The sequence below is a fragment of the Drosophila santomea genome, chromosome 3L, assembly GCF_016746245.2.
Source record: "Drosophila santomea strain STO CAGO 1482 chromosome 3L, Prin_Dsan_1.1, whole genome shotgun sequence".
Lineage (NCBI taxonomy): Eukaryota > Metazoa > Arthropoda > Insecta > Diptera > Drosophilidae > Drosophila > Drosophila santomea.
Window position 1 is genome coordinate 1,171,053 of NC_053018.2, and position 19,663 is coordinate 1,190,715.

The 19,663-nt window shown below is 44.2% G+C and overlaps 2 protein-coding genes across 4 annotated transcripts in view; one reads left to right on the forward strand and one right to left on the reverse strand.

The window, feature by feature from the left end:
* The window catches only part of LOC120449714 (protein bric-a-brac 2), a 28,082-nt gene extending 15,204 nt beyond the window's left edge, over positions 1–12,878 (reverse strand). For 2 of the 3 annotated variants that reach the window (XM_039632335.2, XM_039632333.2), the window contains exons 1-2: positions 12,741–12,878; positions 8,409–10,271 (exon numbers count right to left, since the gene is read on the reverse strand). In XM_039632335.2, coding sequence (XP_039488269.1) covers positions 8,409–10,160 — 1,752 coding nt within the window. In that variant the 5' untranslated portion in view covers positions 10,161–10,271; positions 12,741–12,878. Of the gene's footprint in view, positions 1–8,408; positions 10,272–12,734 lie in introns of all 3 variants that reach the window. The other variant, XM_039632334.2, reaches the window with a different exon arrangement.
* LOC120449721 (JNK-interacting protein 1) overlaps positions 1–19,663 on the forward strand; it is a 147,401-nt gene that overhangs the window by 110,679 nt on the left and 17,059 nt on the right. The gene's annotated exons all lie outside the window — the stretch shown is intronic.

Here is a 19,663-nt window from a genome sequence, read left to right on the forward strand (position 1 = left end):
GTCGCACCCACAACGGCTCCGAGCTGTCTCTTAGTCATTGCCTTAATGCCTTAATGCCTTAATGCAAACTATAAATTTAGAATTTAATTTCGAGTAATTATGCTCGTTGGCATAAGTTCCTTCTCCCCTCCCCTCACCAAAGAGCAAACAAAGCCCAGAAACACCACAAACAACAAAAGGCGGGTATCTTGTATCTTGTATCTGGCGCACATGCGAAAACAGTTCAAAGACCTGTTCGGCAGCCAGAAAGTATTTCAAATAAAATACAAACTCTTTGCATGGTGATGGGATAGGTGGCGGGGGTGAATAATGGCAAATGCCTCAAGTAAATGTCAGAAAAATAGTTGAGATTTTAGAGCAGCCACACACAGAAATGAATAATAATAAGCACGGCAATTAATCACCGGCAGAAATGCATTGAGATCTGTGGGAATTGCTAAATTACAATCCGCTGACTCGGCGTTTTCCCCGCTGGCTGGCATTGTGCAGCACTTCAATAAATTAATATACATATAATAAATGGAATGGTATAAATGGAATATACGGCATATAGACCTGACTTCGACTTCCACTTTGACTTGGGCACATAGATAGACTAGGAAGCATAGAGACAAGAGACGAGAGACATAGACATAGACATAGACCATTGACCAAGTTGGCGTCCATTCATCGCACACGAAAGTGACTCAGCCACATAAATTTAATTATAGCTCGGCGCGAAATTTATTTAGTTTTGCTCGGCCCATTATAAAGTAGGCAAACACACCGGGCTATGAAAATATTTAATTAATTATGCCGAGCGAGGAAAATAAGTATGTTGGGTATTCCTGGAATAAGGCGAATAAATAAATATACTATTCATACTAGATACTGTTCATGTGTAGGATGGGTCGCCAAATCGAGTCGGCGTTTTCGGTTCCCCAAGCGCGGCAATTTAAAAAATTAGGCAGCATTTAGTTTCCAATTTTTGTCGTGTGTTTTCCGAAATGAGCGGCACACATTTGCGACTCATTTAAATTTATTGCTGCCGGTTGCCGCTGCTGCGGTTGTAATTAATAAAGTAAATTTGACCTCACACAGATGAAAAAGACAACTCGAGGCGACAATATAATGAATGAACGCCGAAACGGCGATGAGAACGGCTGCGAAACTAGTGGCAATTAGCAGATACAGATGCATTCACAGATACAGATGCAACTGCAAGTGCAGCAGTTGCAACTGCAAGTTGCATTTGCATTTGCATTTGCAGACTCTTGATAAATGTCTGTGACAGCGCACAAAACAAACTGTGCAAATATTTGACAAAATACAACTATAAATATTGCTTAAGAATTAATGCGACGGCTGCCGTTGTCTCTAAAGAGGCTGTACACTGTCAGAAAATCCTGTCAGCTTATGCTGAGGCAAACACGGAATAGAAATGACTAATGAATGCAAATAAACATGTGTCGCAGTAAAAAGCTCCCTAGATGTACTGCAGCTTTCTTTCGCTCAGTGCATCTGTGTCTGCATCTGTTGCTTCTGGCAGACAAATAGACTCGTACAGTGACACCAAAAAGTGCGTGGCCCGCTGACAACTGGCTGAGACGCTGGGCGCAACTGCGGCTTGCGGCCTGTCAACGCCACGGCGGCAACATCTCACCACCAGCAGAAGTAGCAGCAGCAGCAGCAGAAGTAGCAGCAACAGCAGCAGTAGCAACATCCCCGCTGCAACATGCAACATCGCAGAAGCAGCCGGCGACAGAAGCCACCGCAGAATACGCGCTGAGGAGTAAATGGTGAATGGTAAATGGTGTCAATTGGACAACCGCAGCCACACGCATCTCACTTCGCATCCATCAGATACAAGATACAAGATACGAGATGCAGCTACAAGGCACAGGGCGTGGTCGACGACGAACTTAGCGTTTATCTTTTGTTTAAGCACATCTTCTGTTGACATTCCTGCTTGCCGTTAAATAAATATTGAGTGGAAAATGTATTCGTTGAGCAAATATTGTAAATGCGATAGTTTCTGAGTCGCTGTTTACCTGGAAAAGGCGACGTTTGCATTTGCATTTTTGAGCTCAGGTGCTGCAGAGTATCTAGCGGATGCATCCGCTGTCGGGATATATCTGGCGGACCTTCTTGGCCATTTTCCCAGATAGACTGAAAGCCATCTGCCATCTGGCATTCGCCGAGAGCTCAGCTATTAGAAAAGCAGCTTTCAATGGCATTCCAAACAGTTCCCACTGACTTATGGGGCATTACAATGATAATACCCCGCTTCCACTCCAGAAAACCAAACCATATACAACTAATAAAGTGCATAAATAACAGCAGTCGGCCAGAGCAGCTCAAAAGTAACACAAAAAACTAAAATGGAAACATATGTTTCTCTTTACAAATTATATATCCAATCGTAATAATTACACGCCACAGAAAAAAGGGAAGAAGTGCACATGTAAAGAAAAGTCAGCACTGGAAAAAATACTTTACCAGATTAAGAAACATGTGTGAAATATTAATATTATGTTGGGAAACAGATGTAGTATGGTCATTGGAAATATCTAGAAGATTATTTTTGATATAAGATACTATATCATATATCTATATAGCTTGAGACATAGTTATGAAAGTATCTTTCTATGTGTAATATCGTATGTTTCGATTTGGGAAGATCCTCACCCCCTTTTTTCTGACCTTCTTTGTTCATTTCTCTGCCGGCGAAGCGGGGGTGCAACAAAAAAAGAACAATTGCAGTCGTTGGAAGAGGAGGGAATCAGGAGGAGGAGGAGAAGGAGGAAGGGCCGAAAAGGAAGGGAATAAAACACAAACGAAGCGGATGAAGAGGAATGGCTAAATTAAGAAATGCAGTGCAGAGGGAAAATAAATAAATGAAAAAGAATTTGTTCTACGGCAAATGTACACAAAGTAATAAATATTGATGTGCGCGCGAGAGGAGAAGATGGCGAAGTAGAGAACATTCCGTTTACATGTGTTCGTCGCTTGCAGCAGCGGAACAAGGTACCAGATACCAGATACAAGATACAAGATACATTTAATAATTCACAGATGCATTTCCAGCAGATGTGTTAAAATTCGTAGAGTAATAAAATAACAAATCAAATGCAGGAAAGGCAACTTCAAAGGCCCATTCCTCAAACGCTGTTTCTGTTTCTGTTGCTTTTGCTGTTTCTGTTTACAGATGCGACTCAACCCGTGGAGATAAACAAACACCACAGAAAGTCTCCGTTTGGAATGGATGGACTTCCCATCTCATCCCATCCCATCCCATCGTGGAGTCGGAAAATCCCCAGCTGAAAACCCACTCGATTTCGCTCACTTTGCTGGCTAATTTCACGCCGAATTATCCGCCTGCCAAAGGATGCACAAAAGGGCTCAAGCGGCTGGAAAAAGGAAAACCGCATGAAGTGCAGTTGCGGCAATCGAACCTTTCCAGCAAATTGCATTCGCATAAAGAAGAAACTGCAGTTGCACTCACTTTTCAAGTGGCTGGTGCCATGCGGTGTGGGTGGAAAATAGAAACGCCTTCTGCTGCTGGGTGGTTGGTTCCAAGCAGCGCCATTAGGCCCGAGTGCCAGAAAACGCTGGCAAAGAGTGTTTTTTTAGTTGGTTGCCAAATTAGGAGCGATTACTGTGCGCTTTCCTTTTCCACGCACTTACTGCTGTAATGCGCGTTTGTCATTATCCTGAATTTAAGAAAAAGATGATGCCCATAGTGGGCAACTTGAGAAAAGTGCCGAGAAAGAGCTTGCACTTTTGGAAATATTAGAGCTTAGACAGAAATATTATTGGAAGGCAACTATTTGAATTCACACTAATTGAAGTCAGCGATATTATTTAGCTTCGCAATATCAATCATTGCACGATGACAATGACACATTTTCCCTTTTCTGTGTGAGCACTGTCGAATTATAACACATTATAATGCCATTTGAGGTGGCGGTAGTTTCTCAGCCAGATGCGAGATAATTTTCTTTAATTTCGGTTTTCATTTACACCGTTATCTGCGCTCCCTTTGCCAGTGCCCCTAATTGTTGCAGTATCTGCGAGATGCACACGTAGCTGTGCCACAGTATCTATGTATCTATGTAGCTGCGTATCTGTGGCTCTATCTGTAGCTCTATCTGTATCTGCAGCGCTCGTATCTGTCGGTTATAAATATTGTATCTCTGGGACGGTCGCGCTGTGTTTGTCTGCTTGTAATTGCGTAAACAGACTCGTACATATTTTATTTTATATTTTATTGTTTCGCTCCGCTGCGCAGCGCCATAAGGGCAGATACCTATAATTTTCTTGTGTCTTTCGTACAATGAAAACACACCGAGGCAGCACAAACTGAAACCGAAATGGCAACAGAAACAGGCTATGGCAATAATCATCATCATTGAGGCATTCATCATCATCATCATCATCGTGATGATCATCATCGTCGTCGTCGTCATCAGAGTCGTCATAAAGACAACAGTCGCGACTGCACTAACGACAGAAAAGTGTGTGTCTGTAGCCCACAATAAATGCGGAATAAATAAATAAAGTGTAACAAAAGGCAGCCAAATAAATGGAAATATAACAAAACTTAACGCGGGGAAAACAAACGAAGGAGCGCAGCTGGAACATTAAGCAAATGGAAATGGACTGGGATGGTATGGGATGGGCAGGAGAACGAACTCATCCAGGCTACCAAGTTCTAACTCTAGCTCCAAACGGAACTAAAATACTAACCATTAAACCAATATATTTCAGAAACAGAATGTTATAGTTGGCAAGAAGGGAGCTACTCTAAAAATCAAGGCACTTTCGATCGCAAAGGTCGCGCAATGTTTGAGTTATAAACCAATATGGAGCAGTTATAAACCCATATGGAGAAAACCTAAATCGATAAAAAATCAGATTCCAAAGGTGTTGCGCCATAAACTACCCAATCTTATAGTATGCCCCACGGCCAATTAGCCAAATATTTCTCTATAATTACCCACCAGCAAGTGCACGGACGTCGGCCATGACAGCCGTTGGATAGAAAAAAACCCATATATATTGAGTGTTATAAAAATTCTATTGTCCCCGTATACTATAATCGTTTTTTCTGTATTTAAACAATCACCGTCGGCCTGTAAATACACAGATGATTTGGCCAAATTCAGCGAGTCACTGCGTCACATTCAGTCCGTCCGCGAGTCATCCAATCCAGCCGGCTTTATCAGTCTTTAATATAAGAACTACAAGAACTACATGAGCACTAATCACGTAGCGCCAATACAGAGAGAATTAAAAATAGGGTAGAACGAAACAAAAAGAAAAAGAAGGCTAGAAGCAGCTAAAGCTGGCTGGAGGAATCTTATCAGGGAAATTACCAAAGCCAAGAGCTCGCATCGACGCGACTTAAGATTACAAATTGTTATTATGATTATATTGTATTATTTGCGCGGCGATAAGATCTATGTGGGTTTATGACTCGGGTCGCTCGGCCTGCTTCAGCCATAAAATAAATTACTTATTTATTTCGAGTGTGTTCGGTGTGTTCCTCCAAGTGTGGGCACCGAAAATTCCCTTTATATAACCTTTGGAGCAAGAACAATTGCTGCACGTTTATGGCTCGCTCACAAACTAAAGAAATTATCGAAATTGCCTCGTAAATTATAGAATTCACATATAATTCTGGCGACTGATTTCCAAAGTGCCGCCCGCCTTACGAAATCCTTTAGTCTTCGCCAGAAAACCTCCGGCTTTCGGCAGATAAGACCCCTGGAAACATTTTCCCATTGTTTCTTCGGGGTGGCCGGCCATCAGCGATCACCAGGTTTATGTAAAACGTGAGCACATAAATTTGATTTATTTATTTCCCGACACCGGTTCAAATCAATCAAAGAGCTCTAATGAGCTGCGGACTACGGACTGCGGACTGTGGACTGCTGACTGCTGACTGCGGACCGCACAGGAAACAGCCGATGACATTTGGCTTAAGTTGGAGATTTTCGGGCTCCGAAGGGAGATTCACACGGTCAAAATGAAAGAAGCCCTCCATTCTAGTGGCGGAGTTCAAGCAACCTGCTTTGCATAAAACTAAGTCAGCTGGATGAACCCCAAGCAGCCAGAGATACACATGGAGCAATTATGACTAACGCCGTAGACAAAGAGGTGCTGGAAAAGCGGGAAAAGTCGGAAAAGTCGGGAAAGTGGGAGTGGGCCGCTCTTGGCTGTCAAAGAACTTTCAGCACTTGGCAATTTTGTGTAATTTTCTTGCAAAAACAAATCGCAAACACACAAAAGAAAAGCCAAAGTCAAGGAACTCGCACAGAATGTTTTCGGGAGGAGCAGGAGGAGCCACAGCAGACTCTGAGTTTCCTGCGACTTTTTCTGACTGCTGGGTTTCCTCAATGCTGCGTGTGTGTCTCCGCATCTCTCTCTCTCTTTGTTGCCCTGTGTGTGTGTGTGTTTGTGTGTGGGAGGGGGGGTTTTCCGAGTGCGGCGCGGCCTGTGAATGAAAGTGGGGAAACTCGGCGAGAGAAAACTCTTGGAATTGACTGAGGCAAAAGTTGGACTCTATTAAGTAACAGGCGCCCAGCCGCAGCATCCTTCTGGATTTTCTCGGTGACGTCGTCAAATTTTTGGTGGATTTTCCTGCGCTGGTGAGGGGGGAAATGGTGTGCCAACTTATACATACGTCTCCCTTTTACTGCCGTCTATTTCTTCTTGATTTTATTTCTCATTTCGATTCAATAAATTAACAAAGCAACAGTAAATTGTGCGAGCAAAAAGCTGGGAATAATATGGGAAATCAGTAGGGGAACATCCAAGGGTTTTTGCCCTCTATCCTTAATTTATTTTTCTCGCATAAATACGCATAAATATGCAGGCAGCTAACTCGATATCGGAACTACATCTACTTATGCGGTACACTGCAACACCAAAGTATCTCCTATTTGCCTCCAATATATTGAAATGTGCTATTTGTTAGCATAGCAGATGTAAACATTGGGAGCTCAAGAATAATGCTCAATGTCGAATATTAAGTGACTGCCGCTGAAAAAATGAAAAGCGGAGACAAGAATGCAGAATCCAAAGTGCAAAAGTGAGCGAAAATCGGAGGCGCATTAGTTGCAATTATGGAGAATCAGATGCACGAGACGAACAAATCAAATATTTGTGCGACTTTTGTTTGCCTTGCCATCAATTTCTGCCAATTGTTTATAATTTTGTTGATTTTCTTTGCCTTTCCTCCACTCGCTCATTTGTATGCGTGCATTGTGCAATTTTCGTCATTAGCATTAAATGTTGTTGAATTATTTTTCAAGTCGCTGACGCACTTAATGTCGCGACCTCGCCGCCCCCCTTAACCCCTGGCTTCTTATACAAATAGTAAATCAGCTTTAATTTGCAATCTAATAGAAATAACAAGGCAGCCCAGCACAGCAGCGCCAGGCAAATGCGACTGGCGCAATGCAAAAGATTTCGTTAATATGCATTTCCCAGCGAACTAAAAACCAACTAAGTGAGCGATTGTCTGACTTCCAGTTGCACTTCGGCATACGCGGCATACGCGGCATACGCGGCGTATGCGCATTATGCTAAATCGCTGCTTTTGCCCAGCCTTCGACGGCGACAAGCGAAAAGGGGTCGTCGGGGGTCAACCGAAGGCGATCGAGGAAATGGAACCCTACCTTCTGGTTCTATACAAGAAATCCATGCTATCAAAGTCATGAGAAGCGAGAGGGAACGGCATATACGAGCTATACCCATATACTTTTAATGCGAGTGCATTATTATTTCCATTATTTATGAATATTTATGATCATAAGCCATGCTTCTGCTACTTTGTATTCGCTCAGGGGACCAGTTATTTCTCAGATCAATGACAGTGTATTTATTTGCATGCAAGTAGAACACCACCATTAGTCACACTATTAGCGATCACAGATCACCGATCACCTGCCTCACCTCATGACTTCATGATTTTGTGAGTTCTGTGAGTTCTGCCATCCAGTATCCAGTGTTTACAATAGGTGTTCTTCTTGTTTATAGTTCATAATTATTTATTTAGCGTTCTCCTTTCTCTATTAGAAGGGTCTGTCTGTTCGCTGTCTGTTATTTCCGCGGAATTCATAAAAAAATGTGCAAAGTATCCACACCATTAGTCACTTAAATAATAGGCTTTCTACATCTTTTGAAGCTCTCAAGGAATAAAATAAAAGCTAAATTTTTTACGGGAAAAATCGGAATGCCTCGTGCAATTTCCAGGGAAATATCTTTTTAATTTACCTTACTCATTTCTTTTGAAAGCAATTAGCAATGACTAAGATCGCTGGTTATCTTGCATTGTAACTATATGATCTCATTATTATTATAAGTTTTTCCTTAGGTATAAAAATGTATGGTAAATAAACTATATTTATTTATTGACTCACCCTCTCTTCCTCGCGAATCATCTCGGCGATTTCTGGCTTGATCTCCATGTCATCGTGATGGGAACCCACTGCCGCGCCGGACGCACTGCCCGCCACTCCTGTTCCGCCAGTCGGTGCACTGGCTCCAGATCCACTACCAGATCCCGCTCCTCCAGCTGCGCCCGCTCCGGCGGCGGCGGCTGCCAAGGCGCTGGCCATGGCGTGCGAGTGGGCCAGCTGGTGCTGGGCGGCCAGTTGCTGGGCATGGTGGTGCATGGCGGAGGGGGGCGGCGGCACGATGGCGGCCATGTGGGGTGGCAGGGCGGACTGGACGGCCACGCCCCCTGGCGGGGAGTGCATGACGGCGCCGCTGTTGCCATTGCTGTGACCCGCTGCTGGAGCTGGCGACTTCCTCTGGCTGGCTGCTGCATTCAGAGCACTGTTCCTGCCCTCCAAGGTCTGTGGATTGGGTGAGGCGAAGGGATTGCGCACGATGGTGGACGTGGTCATGGCCAGGGGCTGGCTCTGGTTCTGTCCCGGCGTGGCGGATGAGCCACGCTCCGAGATCTCGGATTCGCCGCCCTGCAGGGAGGGACTTGGCGTGGCGTAGCTGCCATCCCTGGATCGCTTTCTCTGGCGCTGATTCAAGTCCAGGACTCCCTCGGGCAGCAGCCTGGGCCTCTTGGCCTTCATCTCCTCGTCGGGATCGGCGTCATCCTCCTGCCGCAGAATCGCTGTGGCCGAGGCCAGCTCCTCCTCCTCGTCCTCGTCGTCGTAGGCCGACATGGGCAGTGCGGAGGCGCCGCCCTCACCCCTGCCGGCACTGACCTCCGCCAGGCCCCTGATCTTCAGGGTTTCGGCCACTTTGAGGAGGGGGTTGATCTGATCCTGGCACACGTTGATCTCCCCCTTGTACATGAACTCCACCAGGGCCTTCAGGTCGGACCAGCTGACGTCGCGCATGATGATGATGGGGTGCTGGCAGGGATTGTCGTAGAACAGGGCCTGGAAGTAGGGCGAGCAGGCGGATAGCACCATCTTGTGGGCCTTGATCGAGTGCCCCTCGCAGGACAGGGTCACGTCCACGAAGGACTCGCTCTGCAGGAGCTCGTCAAATACATTGGTCAGGTTGGACTGGTAGTTGTTCCACCGCAGGCAGAACTGCTGATTGTCCCCTTCGCCAGTGGGAGGAACTATCTTGCGCCTGGGCGCCTTCGTCTCGGGATTGGCCTTGATCTTGGCCTCCACCGGAGAGGATCGCTGGCCGAACTCAAAGAGCGCCGATCCGGCTATCTTAAGACTTTGACTTTGCTGTGACTGTGGCTGTGGGGAAACTGGCAGGGAGCGCGACTTCTTGGCCTCCAGGCGCATGCGCAGCTCGGTATGCTCGGGATCCCGCAGACCCACCACTTCACTGGAGGTCAGGGGTCGTGGTGGGGGAGTCAGCGCCTGGTCGTTCATCAGACTCGCCTTGGGCTTCGCCAGCTCCGTTTCCAACACCTTCTCCGCTGACTTCACCTCTCCGCCGGTCTCGGCATCTTTGTCCGTTTGACCAACCACCTCACTCTGTTCCACCAGTGTGGAGTCCAGCTCCCTTTCGGGGGAGGAGTACTTTCTGTTCTGGTCATCCAGGTGGTGCTCCAACTGGGACTCTTCCGCCATCTTGGGCTCTTCGGGCGGAGCCATTGTGTAGTCACTGGGCTCGAACTGATCCATTTCGCCGATCAGCTCCGACTTTATTTCAAAGTCCGCAATCTGTTTGGTCATGTCCATGGTGCTGGTATAGAGTTTTCCCTTCTTATCGCTTGTTTTGCCGGTTTTCCGCGGGGTTTCTAACACATTTTCGGCTGCGTAACGAGAACTTTTCCTGGGAGCAGCTCAGAGCTGGAAAAAGAGGAAAAACTCACATGATTTTGGGAAAGGCATTGACGCATTGACATATGTATATGAGCTGCTAATGTGAAATCGTTCTACGCATATAATTCGTTTCAATTGACTCGGCATAAGATATTTTAGTGGCAATCAAAGAGAATGCTGCTATAATACGGCTTTATCTCGTCTGCCACATTATTCCCCCCACCAATCGAATATCGAATATCGAATATATTGGTCTATATGGATCTATAGCGATAATATCTGGGCAAGTGTTTTAGCCACATCAAGCTGACTCAGCGGGCGCATTTGCTCTTAGTCATAACTCTATTAAATAAGCCTATTAATCTTGCCCCCTCTCCCTGCGACTCGAAATTTCCATGAGTTTCTATTAATTTATGTTTAGTATTTGCCAGCCGCCCCCACTACCACCCCCTCTCCCACCCCCTCTACCACCCAACACCCACCACCCAGTGGAACGCCCAGGCCAGAAATGTGCTTTATTAGCTAAAAGCTAAGCACACATTTATTTATGTTTAATTTGGCTTAATTTATATTACTGAGCTGCAATTATTCGCAGTCTCCGCCGCTCGTTGTTATATATCTATATATGTACATATATCTATATTTATGTATATATAGATATTCATATATAGATATGTGTGTATATAGCGGCTCTGTGGAGTCGCTTTGTAATTGTGTGCGCGATTATTGCTTATTTTGTATTGTTGTCTCTGGATATACTTGCATGCACACAGCGCCCGTCTATAGATTTATATTTAATTAAATATTATTATTTATGGCAGAGCTGGGAGGGAGGGAGTGGGCCCAAAGTAATTATATTTATTTAAATATTTTGTATAATTTTAATTTATGTGTGTTTGTGCTGGCTGCTGTGGTGCTGTGGTGCTGAGTTCGCTTGGGTCGTTTGTCGAGTTGGTTTGGCTTGGTTTGTTGGGGTGGAAAGTTGCTGTTGCCATGAAATTTAATTATATTTATTATTATTGTTATTATAATACTTCTTCTTGCTACTTTTTATGTTTATTATTATTTCATTCCAATTAAATCTTGCGGCCGCAGCGCCTCGGCGCCGTCGACAGTTATTATTTTTGTTTATTTTATTGTTGTTCTGGATCCGGATACGGATACGGCTATGGCTACGGCTACGAATCCGGAGACTCATCACCGAGGGAGCTGAACAGCTGAACAGCTGAGGAGCTGGAGAGCTGAGGAGCTCAGAGTTTTCCGAGTGGGGGGCTGTGGGGAAAAATCGCTCCAGCTCCGCTGCTCGGCTGCTTTTGGCAACTTTTGGTTTATTGTTATGGCCGCGCTCTGCCTTTTGTTATTCCCCTTATTTATTCATGTTTGTTGCTTTTATCGTGGCTGCTCGCATTAAATTTGATGATTCTTGGGAAAAACTCGGCCTCAAATAAATAAATAAGTAAATGGCCAAATGCACAAGATTCGCACATCTCCAAAGTCGACACTTCAAAGCTGATTTAATGATTATACAAGATTTTCATTTATTTATTACTAAAGCCTGGCTTTAAATAAATCCAAAATGATCTCTGTGCTGTGAACGCAAAATTAGCTTTTTTGTTCATATTAGTTAACCAAAATTTAGAATTTTACAGAACGGAAATCTAACTACTCAAATAAAATTATAGCTGCTAATCAAGCAGCTGACTCAGAAATCCTACAACTTCAATTTCGAAACTCCCTGATTTCTTGCCCTTCCACACTTTTTCCTGCTTCCTCGTAATATATTATTTTCGTTTAATTATTTATAGCCAGCGCAGCTGTTGGCAGCAGAAAAAAAAAGCAGGCGAGCTGGGCACTTTATTTATTTATTATTTCTGTATTTATTTATTTAATTCAGTCTCGAGGTTTTGGGTCCTTAAAGTGGCCTCGCACACACAAACGAACACAAATACACGGGAAGAAACGGGGGGATGGTGTGTGTGTGTGTGGGCGCTCAGACACATTTATATATTGCATATTGTATTTATTTATTAACGCTTATTTATTATTTATGCAGCAAGTAATAAATTACAGGCGGGATTTTCTCGTGTTTCGCTTGCTGTGTGGAAAATGTTTACAAACTGTTTTTGGCGCGTGCCACCCACTCGGAAAACGGAAAAGCGGGAGCTGTTGGAAAAGTTGCTCCTTCGAGTGGGTTTTCTTCTTAATTTTCCTGGGCGCCCGAAAACGACCAAGCAACATTGCTTTTTACGACCTTTTCGCTGGGTGGCTTGTGTTATAAATTAATAAATTACAATTTCTTTGGTAGCGCCAAGGAAAATGCGCGGAAAATGTGCGAGGGGAATGGTGGGGAATGGCGGGGGTTGGGGGATGGCATTTCCACTGGATAATTTATGTAGAATAGTACATGGTCGAGGTACAAAATCGATTTTCATTGCAGCCCAGTCATTTGTCATAAATAAAGCACCATAATTAATATAATAATCAACGCACACATACACTTCTCGTCTGTTGTTCACTCGATTGCTTCACTTTTAGTTCACTTTCTTGTTTTATTAAATATTAACACAATACGGAATACAGAATGCAGAATACTTGTGTTTATGTTCTGTTTGTTTTGTTCACTGCATGCAACACATGCTGTTCTTCTTGTCGTTGTTGCACGTCACTTGTTGTTGCTTTTGCTTTGCTGTCTTTGCCGCTACTGCTGCTGTTGTTGTTGTTGTCGATATTACTGTTGTTGTTGTTGCTGGCTTTCAGTGGCCGTTCAAACAAACGCTGCACTCCACTCACGCCGAAAGTCAGATACGAACTGAATCTCACAGATAAACGAACTGAATTTCAAAAAATTGAATGAAACTCGACGCCGCTCTGCCACCGCCGACTGCGCTGCCCGTTCTCTCGCGGCGAATGAGAGCGCCGGCGTGGTGTTTTCCGGTTTTTGCGGCGAATTGAGATAAGGACAGAGCGGCTGCTTAAGAGCGAAAGTATGTGCGCTCTTTGCTTTCTTTATTGTCCATTTTCAGAGATCTTGCTCGGAAAAACTTGAAAAATTCGAAATTTGTGTTAGAAATTATGAACAAAATAAAAATGTATTTGTATGAGAAGAAAAAATATTTTATTAATCTCAAAAGCACTTTCTTTGTTTCTATGTATAAATTAAAACAATATTTAATAGTCTTCTGCACAAAACATATTTTTCGCCATAAATTATAAAAGTTTTACAAGTGCCTATTTATACGATTTTTATACACTTCCTTTAAGCTTAAAATTAAGAAATTACATTAATTAGGTGCCATATACATTTTTTAAATAGGTTAAATAATTTGCTAATTTTCATGATGTACAAAAGGTTACTACTTATTGCAAAAGGTTATCACATTAAGATAAAAAAAGCAGGCTTATCGATAAATCTAAAAAATCTCAACAAATCCACAAAGCAGCATGCTAAGCCCCAAAAAAAGTGCAGCCTACACCTGCTACTTGAAGAGAAAAGCAACAGCAGCTTGCAACCTAACTGCAGCAGCTACAACAACGACAGCGACAACAGCAAAAAGAACAACAGCAACAGCAGTGGCAAGAAAGAGAAACTGGCCAATGTCCAGTAAGAAAGTGTTTCGAAATAGTTGCCAACCCTTTTTCTTCTTCTTCTTCTGCATCATCCTTAACCTGCTTGTTGTTGCTTTTGCTGCTTAGGCACAGAAACTATGGCAAAAAAGAGCAGAGAAAAAGTGGCGACAGCAACACACTCACAACTTGGCCACGCCCCTTAAAGTACCGTAAGGGGGCGCAAGTGCGAGCGGGACAGCGAGCTGCTTGCTCCTATACGCACACACACACACGCGCGAGCCTGAGGAAGGGGAGCGGAGCAACAACAAAAAAACGGCTGAAAGACGAGCGAAAACGAACGAAAAGCTTCGGCTGCACTCTCTTCTCTGCTTCCTCTTCCCCATGCCGCCCCGCGAAAACGAAAACTTGGAGGTGGCGACCGAAAAGAGCAAAAAAGAAAAGAGTGCGAGGAAAAGCTGAAAGAAAAGGAGGCAAAGACGCAAAGGCGCAGCAAGTGCAGCTAGTGACGTCACGCGGTAGGCGGCGCCTATTGAAACGCATTTTTAATACGAACAGTTGTTGTTGTTGCTGTTGTTGCTAGTGCCGCATCTATAGGCCGTTGTTATTGTTTTGAGCGCAGCCAATAACAACAACTAAAATAAATCCCCCTTTGTTCACTGCGTTTGCCTGTGTGCGTGTGTGTCTGTGTGCAGTGTATTTGTGTGTGCTATTTTGTATATTTTGCATATTTTATTTCATTTGCCCTCTCTCTTTTTGACCTTTTTGCCATTCGGGCGCCTCCACGAGCCTCTGCGAACTTCGTGCTCGACGCCGATTGGCCCGACCACTCGAAATATATCTATATCTATATATATATATATAAATATATATGTACGTGTGTGCGTCCGTGGACCAAATACTTTTATATATAGATATCTGCATATATAAATCGGGGGTGCACACATGGGCTAAAAAACGCGTATCAGCGTAGCACTTCGCAAATTATTTTTTGCGGCCTTCGTTCGGCGAATCGGCGGCAAGTTGCCTGGATTCTTGCCCCTCTTCGGTGGCTCCCCTTTTTCTTTTCGCGCCTTGACATCTTGAGAGGGCATCTTTTGCTCGATAATCCTTCACCTTTTTCTCTGATTAATACGCTCAGCTGTCACCAGGTTGTTGCTATGCTTATGTACAAAGAAGAAAGTGAATATAGATTATTTTTAGACTTGCATGTTCTTTTGTAGTATTTTAATTTATAAGTATTATGAAAAGATTTTTTAAAATTACTGAACTCATAAAATCTTATTGGTTGAACCCCAAAGTATGCAAGACAAAGTTATGCAGACCCGAAAAAGGATTGAATTGGTTTTTGAATATGATTCGATGAGTCTTACAAACTAATTCAAAAATTTCGCAGTTTTGCAATAAAAACTTTGGATAATTTGATGTCTTAAGAAGTTGTATAAACAGTAAGCAGTAATTCCAATAGGTTTACGTATGTTTTATGTACCAAAGGAAACACGCAAAATGAGTGATCGTGTTTTAAAAAAATCATAGCATTAACATTAACCGTAAACAATTTCGTAGAAGTATTTTTAAAAACTTAGCTTAGCATGCACCTTCGCCATGCATTTTCTTCCTTCCCGATTTTTTTTGGGCAGCTAGCAAATTGGAAAAAGGGAAACGCGGCGGCTCTTTCGAGGCGGAAATGAAGGCCCTTTCCGCTTTGAAAAGTCCAAAGATGGCATATTGCTGTATTGCTGTAATGCTGTAATGCTGGCAAAAGAACGCGGAAAACTAACCGGTCCGCTGGGAAAGGAAACTAGCGCGCTTCCGTTCTGCAGGAAAGCTGCGATGAGGAAATTCAAAGTGAAATTATCGGAGCAGCGTGAAGAAAGTGTGTGTGGGCAGTGGCCAGGGCAACGGTGTGGAAACCGCGCTAAAGGACCTTTAAAGGACATCCGCTGGCAAAGCGAAAGAGTTCAAATCTGCAGCCCAGCAGCAGGCAGTGCTAAAAAAATACCGTCACACACTTGCAGTCAAAAGAGAAAGCGATGGCCAAAGAAATGGCGACAGGAAATGGCCAAAGCCACTGAAAAGCGGAGTTCGAAATCAGCTCGTCGATACTGCAAATACTCTTGCTTATCGATAAGCTTAATCTGTCAAATATTTCTGAATATTTAGAGACTTTAAACTAACATTAAAAACGGCTCTATAAACTCCCTAAAATCTTCTGGGACTTGTGATCTTTCTTCAACAATAACGTTTGATAAATCATTTGATCGATAGAACCTGTGAAAGAGGGCATTGATTCGCAATAAAAAAATATAAGTAAAGAGGCACCTACCGTTCGCCTTCTGTCAAAGGAGAAGCAGGATCCAGAAAGAGTGAGAAGGAGCTGGAAAAGGATGTGGGAGACGCCGGAAAATGGCTGGAAAGCCTTGCGCCTTTCTACGGCCATCGATAGAAGTGGACAAAACCCCTCGTTCTTTGCCAGTTTTTCCAGCTGCTCTTGAACGCTCCTCCAAGGCTCTTCTGGCTTCAAGCTGCCACTTGAAACAAGACCAAAACAGGATGAAATTCATACTGGGAAATACAAACGGAGGCCTTGAAAAATCGGAATGTAAAAAGCGAAAATATAACAGAACATCATGGATGCTCAATATAATATGGTTTATAGTGTGAAACAATATTCCCAAAAAATAATAAAATATATACATCTAGTTAAATGAACACTAGAAAACACTCAAAATATAATGAATGTAGACTCAGGTTTAAAAACCAGTTGCTTTGTTGGTGCTGCAATCCTGCAAGCCACGCCCCCGCATCCCTTGGCCGCCCCTCAAAAGGATTTCTGCTTGCGGCCTCTGCGGCTTAGGCTGCTTAAAGTGTGGATCACGCAAAACCAACGAGCCACGCAAAAAAAAAATAAAAATAAGTGGAGCTGGCAAATGAGACTGTCGGGCACCACAGAATGGGCAGAGGGGCGGAAGGGGGGCTGCGTCCTGCGTCCTGGGCAGGAGGAACCGCCAGCGGAGGGGCAACAAAAGAAGTAGCCACATCGGCAGCACCCACCCTGCGAAAGGCACCCACCCACCAACCGCCAGCCGTCAGAAGCCCTGGAGGTCCTTTCCTCGGCCTCGGTCAATTGGGTAGCCACCCCAAAGCGCCCAGGCTTCTTTTTCAGAAAATTGCGCATACGCGACGTGGCCGCCTCCTCATCCCTCATCCCCCCGGCGAAAAGGAAAATGCCTGCGTCGCAGGACTTTTCTCTGCCGTTTTATTTCCCGACTTTCGACTGGACCCTTTGCACCCTTTGCCCCCTTTGCACCCCACCCCCTGCCAGCAAACGTGCACCGGCTAAACAAAAGAGTTTCTAATGATTTTTGCGCCATGTTTGTTGTTGCCCAGCAGTTGTTGTTTCACTTGTTGTTGCTGTTGTTGTGATTGTTGTTGCTGTTGCTGTTGTTGCTGTTGTTGGCGGTGCCTGGAGAGGACACGGAAATGAAAATCGAAAGAATTGTTGACCACCAGGCCTCTTGTGGAGCGCCTCGTTCTTCCCTTTTTGGCGCTTCGCATGCGAAATGCAAATAAATTCAATCGATAGCCGGTCCAAGTTGCCATTGCCACTGCCACTGCCACAGCCAGAGTTGCCACCATCGCAACTCCACCTTTGGGCCATCCTGCATGCGTCTGCTGCATTGTTTGGCCTACACCCCTCCCCCTCCCCCTCTACCTCACCCCACACTCCTTTTGGGGGAGCAAGTTGCCGCCCGCGAATCCCATTATTTAGAAAAGCAGAAGAGCACCCAGCGAACCAGGTCCAGTTCTAAGCTGCGAAATGGAAATCCTCTTCGAGGTTCGCTTCAGTTTGGTTTGGATCGGTTCGAAGAGAGGGGAGTGTGGCTAAACTGGGCGGCGGAAATGGGAAATGGAAAATGGGGCGACAACCAAAGGGGACACATGCTCAAGCCCAGAACCAACAGATCGGAGCAGAGCACAACAGCCGCTGCCTATGTCTGTTTCTCATCCTCATTCTCATTCTCATACTCATACTCGTACTCCTACTCATTCTCGTCTCGAATTTTCCGTGCGATTTGCAGGCGCAAAATTTCCACCAAAAAACAAAAAGCAAACAGGCGCAGCTCACTGAGCAAAATGTGGGATAAACGGCAAATTTTAATCAAAGCTGGAATGATAAATGTATTACTTTTAAGCTAAGATACAAAATCAAATCTAATGATATGCACATGGTTTGCCTTTTCTGTTTGAGATAAGCTACTTGTATAACTTTATCCATATATCTATATAATAACAATCTTATTCTAAAGCTCATTAATGTAATTTTGGTATAACATTTGGCATGTGACAGCACATTACAATGCCACTCCTTTTTGATTGTGTGCAGTCCGAAAGGAAACACTCGCTGCTTGGCCAGGACTTTCAGCCTGAATTTTCCCAGCATACTTTGGAAATCCAAAAGGGAGGTGGGGGTGGGTGGTGCGCTCCTCAAGCGGAAACGCAATTTCCAGGCCTCCAAAGACAACAAACAGAAATTTGTTTGAGCCAAAGAACATTCGAGGCAGTATTCCCGAACGAAAACAGGTAAATGAGAAACGGAGGGGGGGCCATGGGGGTTAGGGGTATCTCCACCTGGTTGCAGCTGCCTTTTTGGTTTTTCGGTGTTTGATTATGCGTTGGCTTTCCTCATTTGGCCAATGGCCAGTTTATCATCAGCATTCTGTTTGCCCAAAGTCCTTGTTTCCAACCGTTGTGCATTTTTCCTTTAATACGCCAGCGCTGCTCTTGTTCAAATTTAAGTGCGCCAATTGAGGTGACCCCGACACGGAGCTGCAAAGGTGTGAGGTCACCGCAAATCATCTTAAACGAGCTCTCATTAAAAGCGCATTTGGCACACTCTGGCCAAAAGGGGGGCGGGGCGACAGGGGGGCGTTTAAGGACCAGCGGATGCTTTTGGCCAGCCGCAAAATGCCAACAAGTGGCTGGCTTATTGTGGCCCCTTTCCGCCTTTAACCGCCACACTTTCACGGAAGTCATAATCCGTTTGTTCTAACACAAATAAATCTGCTCAGAGCTCATCTTCTGCAAAAAAGCCGAGGGTAAAGTGCGAGAAAAGGTTCACAAGGATAACGGCTCGACTGGCGAATGCTCATTAATAAACTTTCTTAATTGACACATTAAAAAGTCATTAAATTTGGGTCTCATGCTTCAAAACCTAACTTCTATATATGCCTGTCTAAATATCTGCTCACTATATAAATTTAAGGACTATATATCATTGAGTAAATATCTAAAGTAACATACTAGACCAACTATTTCAAGGACCTAATATAACAAGGCTTCAATGCAAAAAGAATATAATATATCCTAGACATAATATGGTTCCTTTGATTAAAATTAACATTTCTAGAGAAGCCCGTGATCGAGGGTATTGCGTGTCACACCCACAAAGGCAGTTCATCTTTCCGCTCCGTTAGCTGTTTTTTCGCCAAATCAAAAAAAGCAAAAAAAAATCGCACTCATTCCAAAGAGCCACAGGCACGAGACCCAAAAGGCATCCCAAGCTCGTCAGCCTGTCAACCAGACATTCCGGCTGCGAGGGGAGAGAGTGGAGATTCCGCAGACTCCGCTATTGTTAAACATATGTATATATAGAAAAGGATTTTATGTTTTTACTCCACTTACTGCCTGCAGACCCGCTCCTGCGAAATGTCCTTAGAATGAACTCCTTGCAAAATATATATTCACACACTCACACGCTGCCAGACAAAAATGTAGAAATTTGTGTGCGTGAAAATATAAAAACTCGTCGCTGTCGTTTGTCGAGGTTGCAGCTGAGTGGCTCCGCGTTTCCC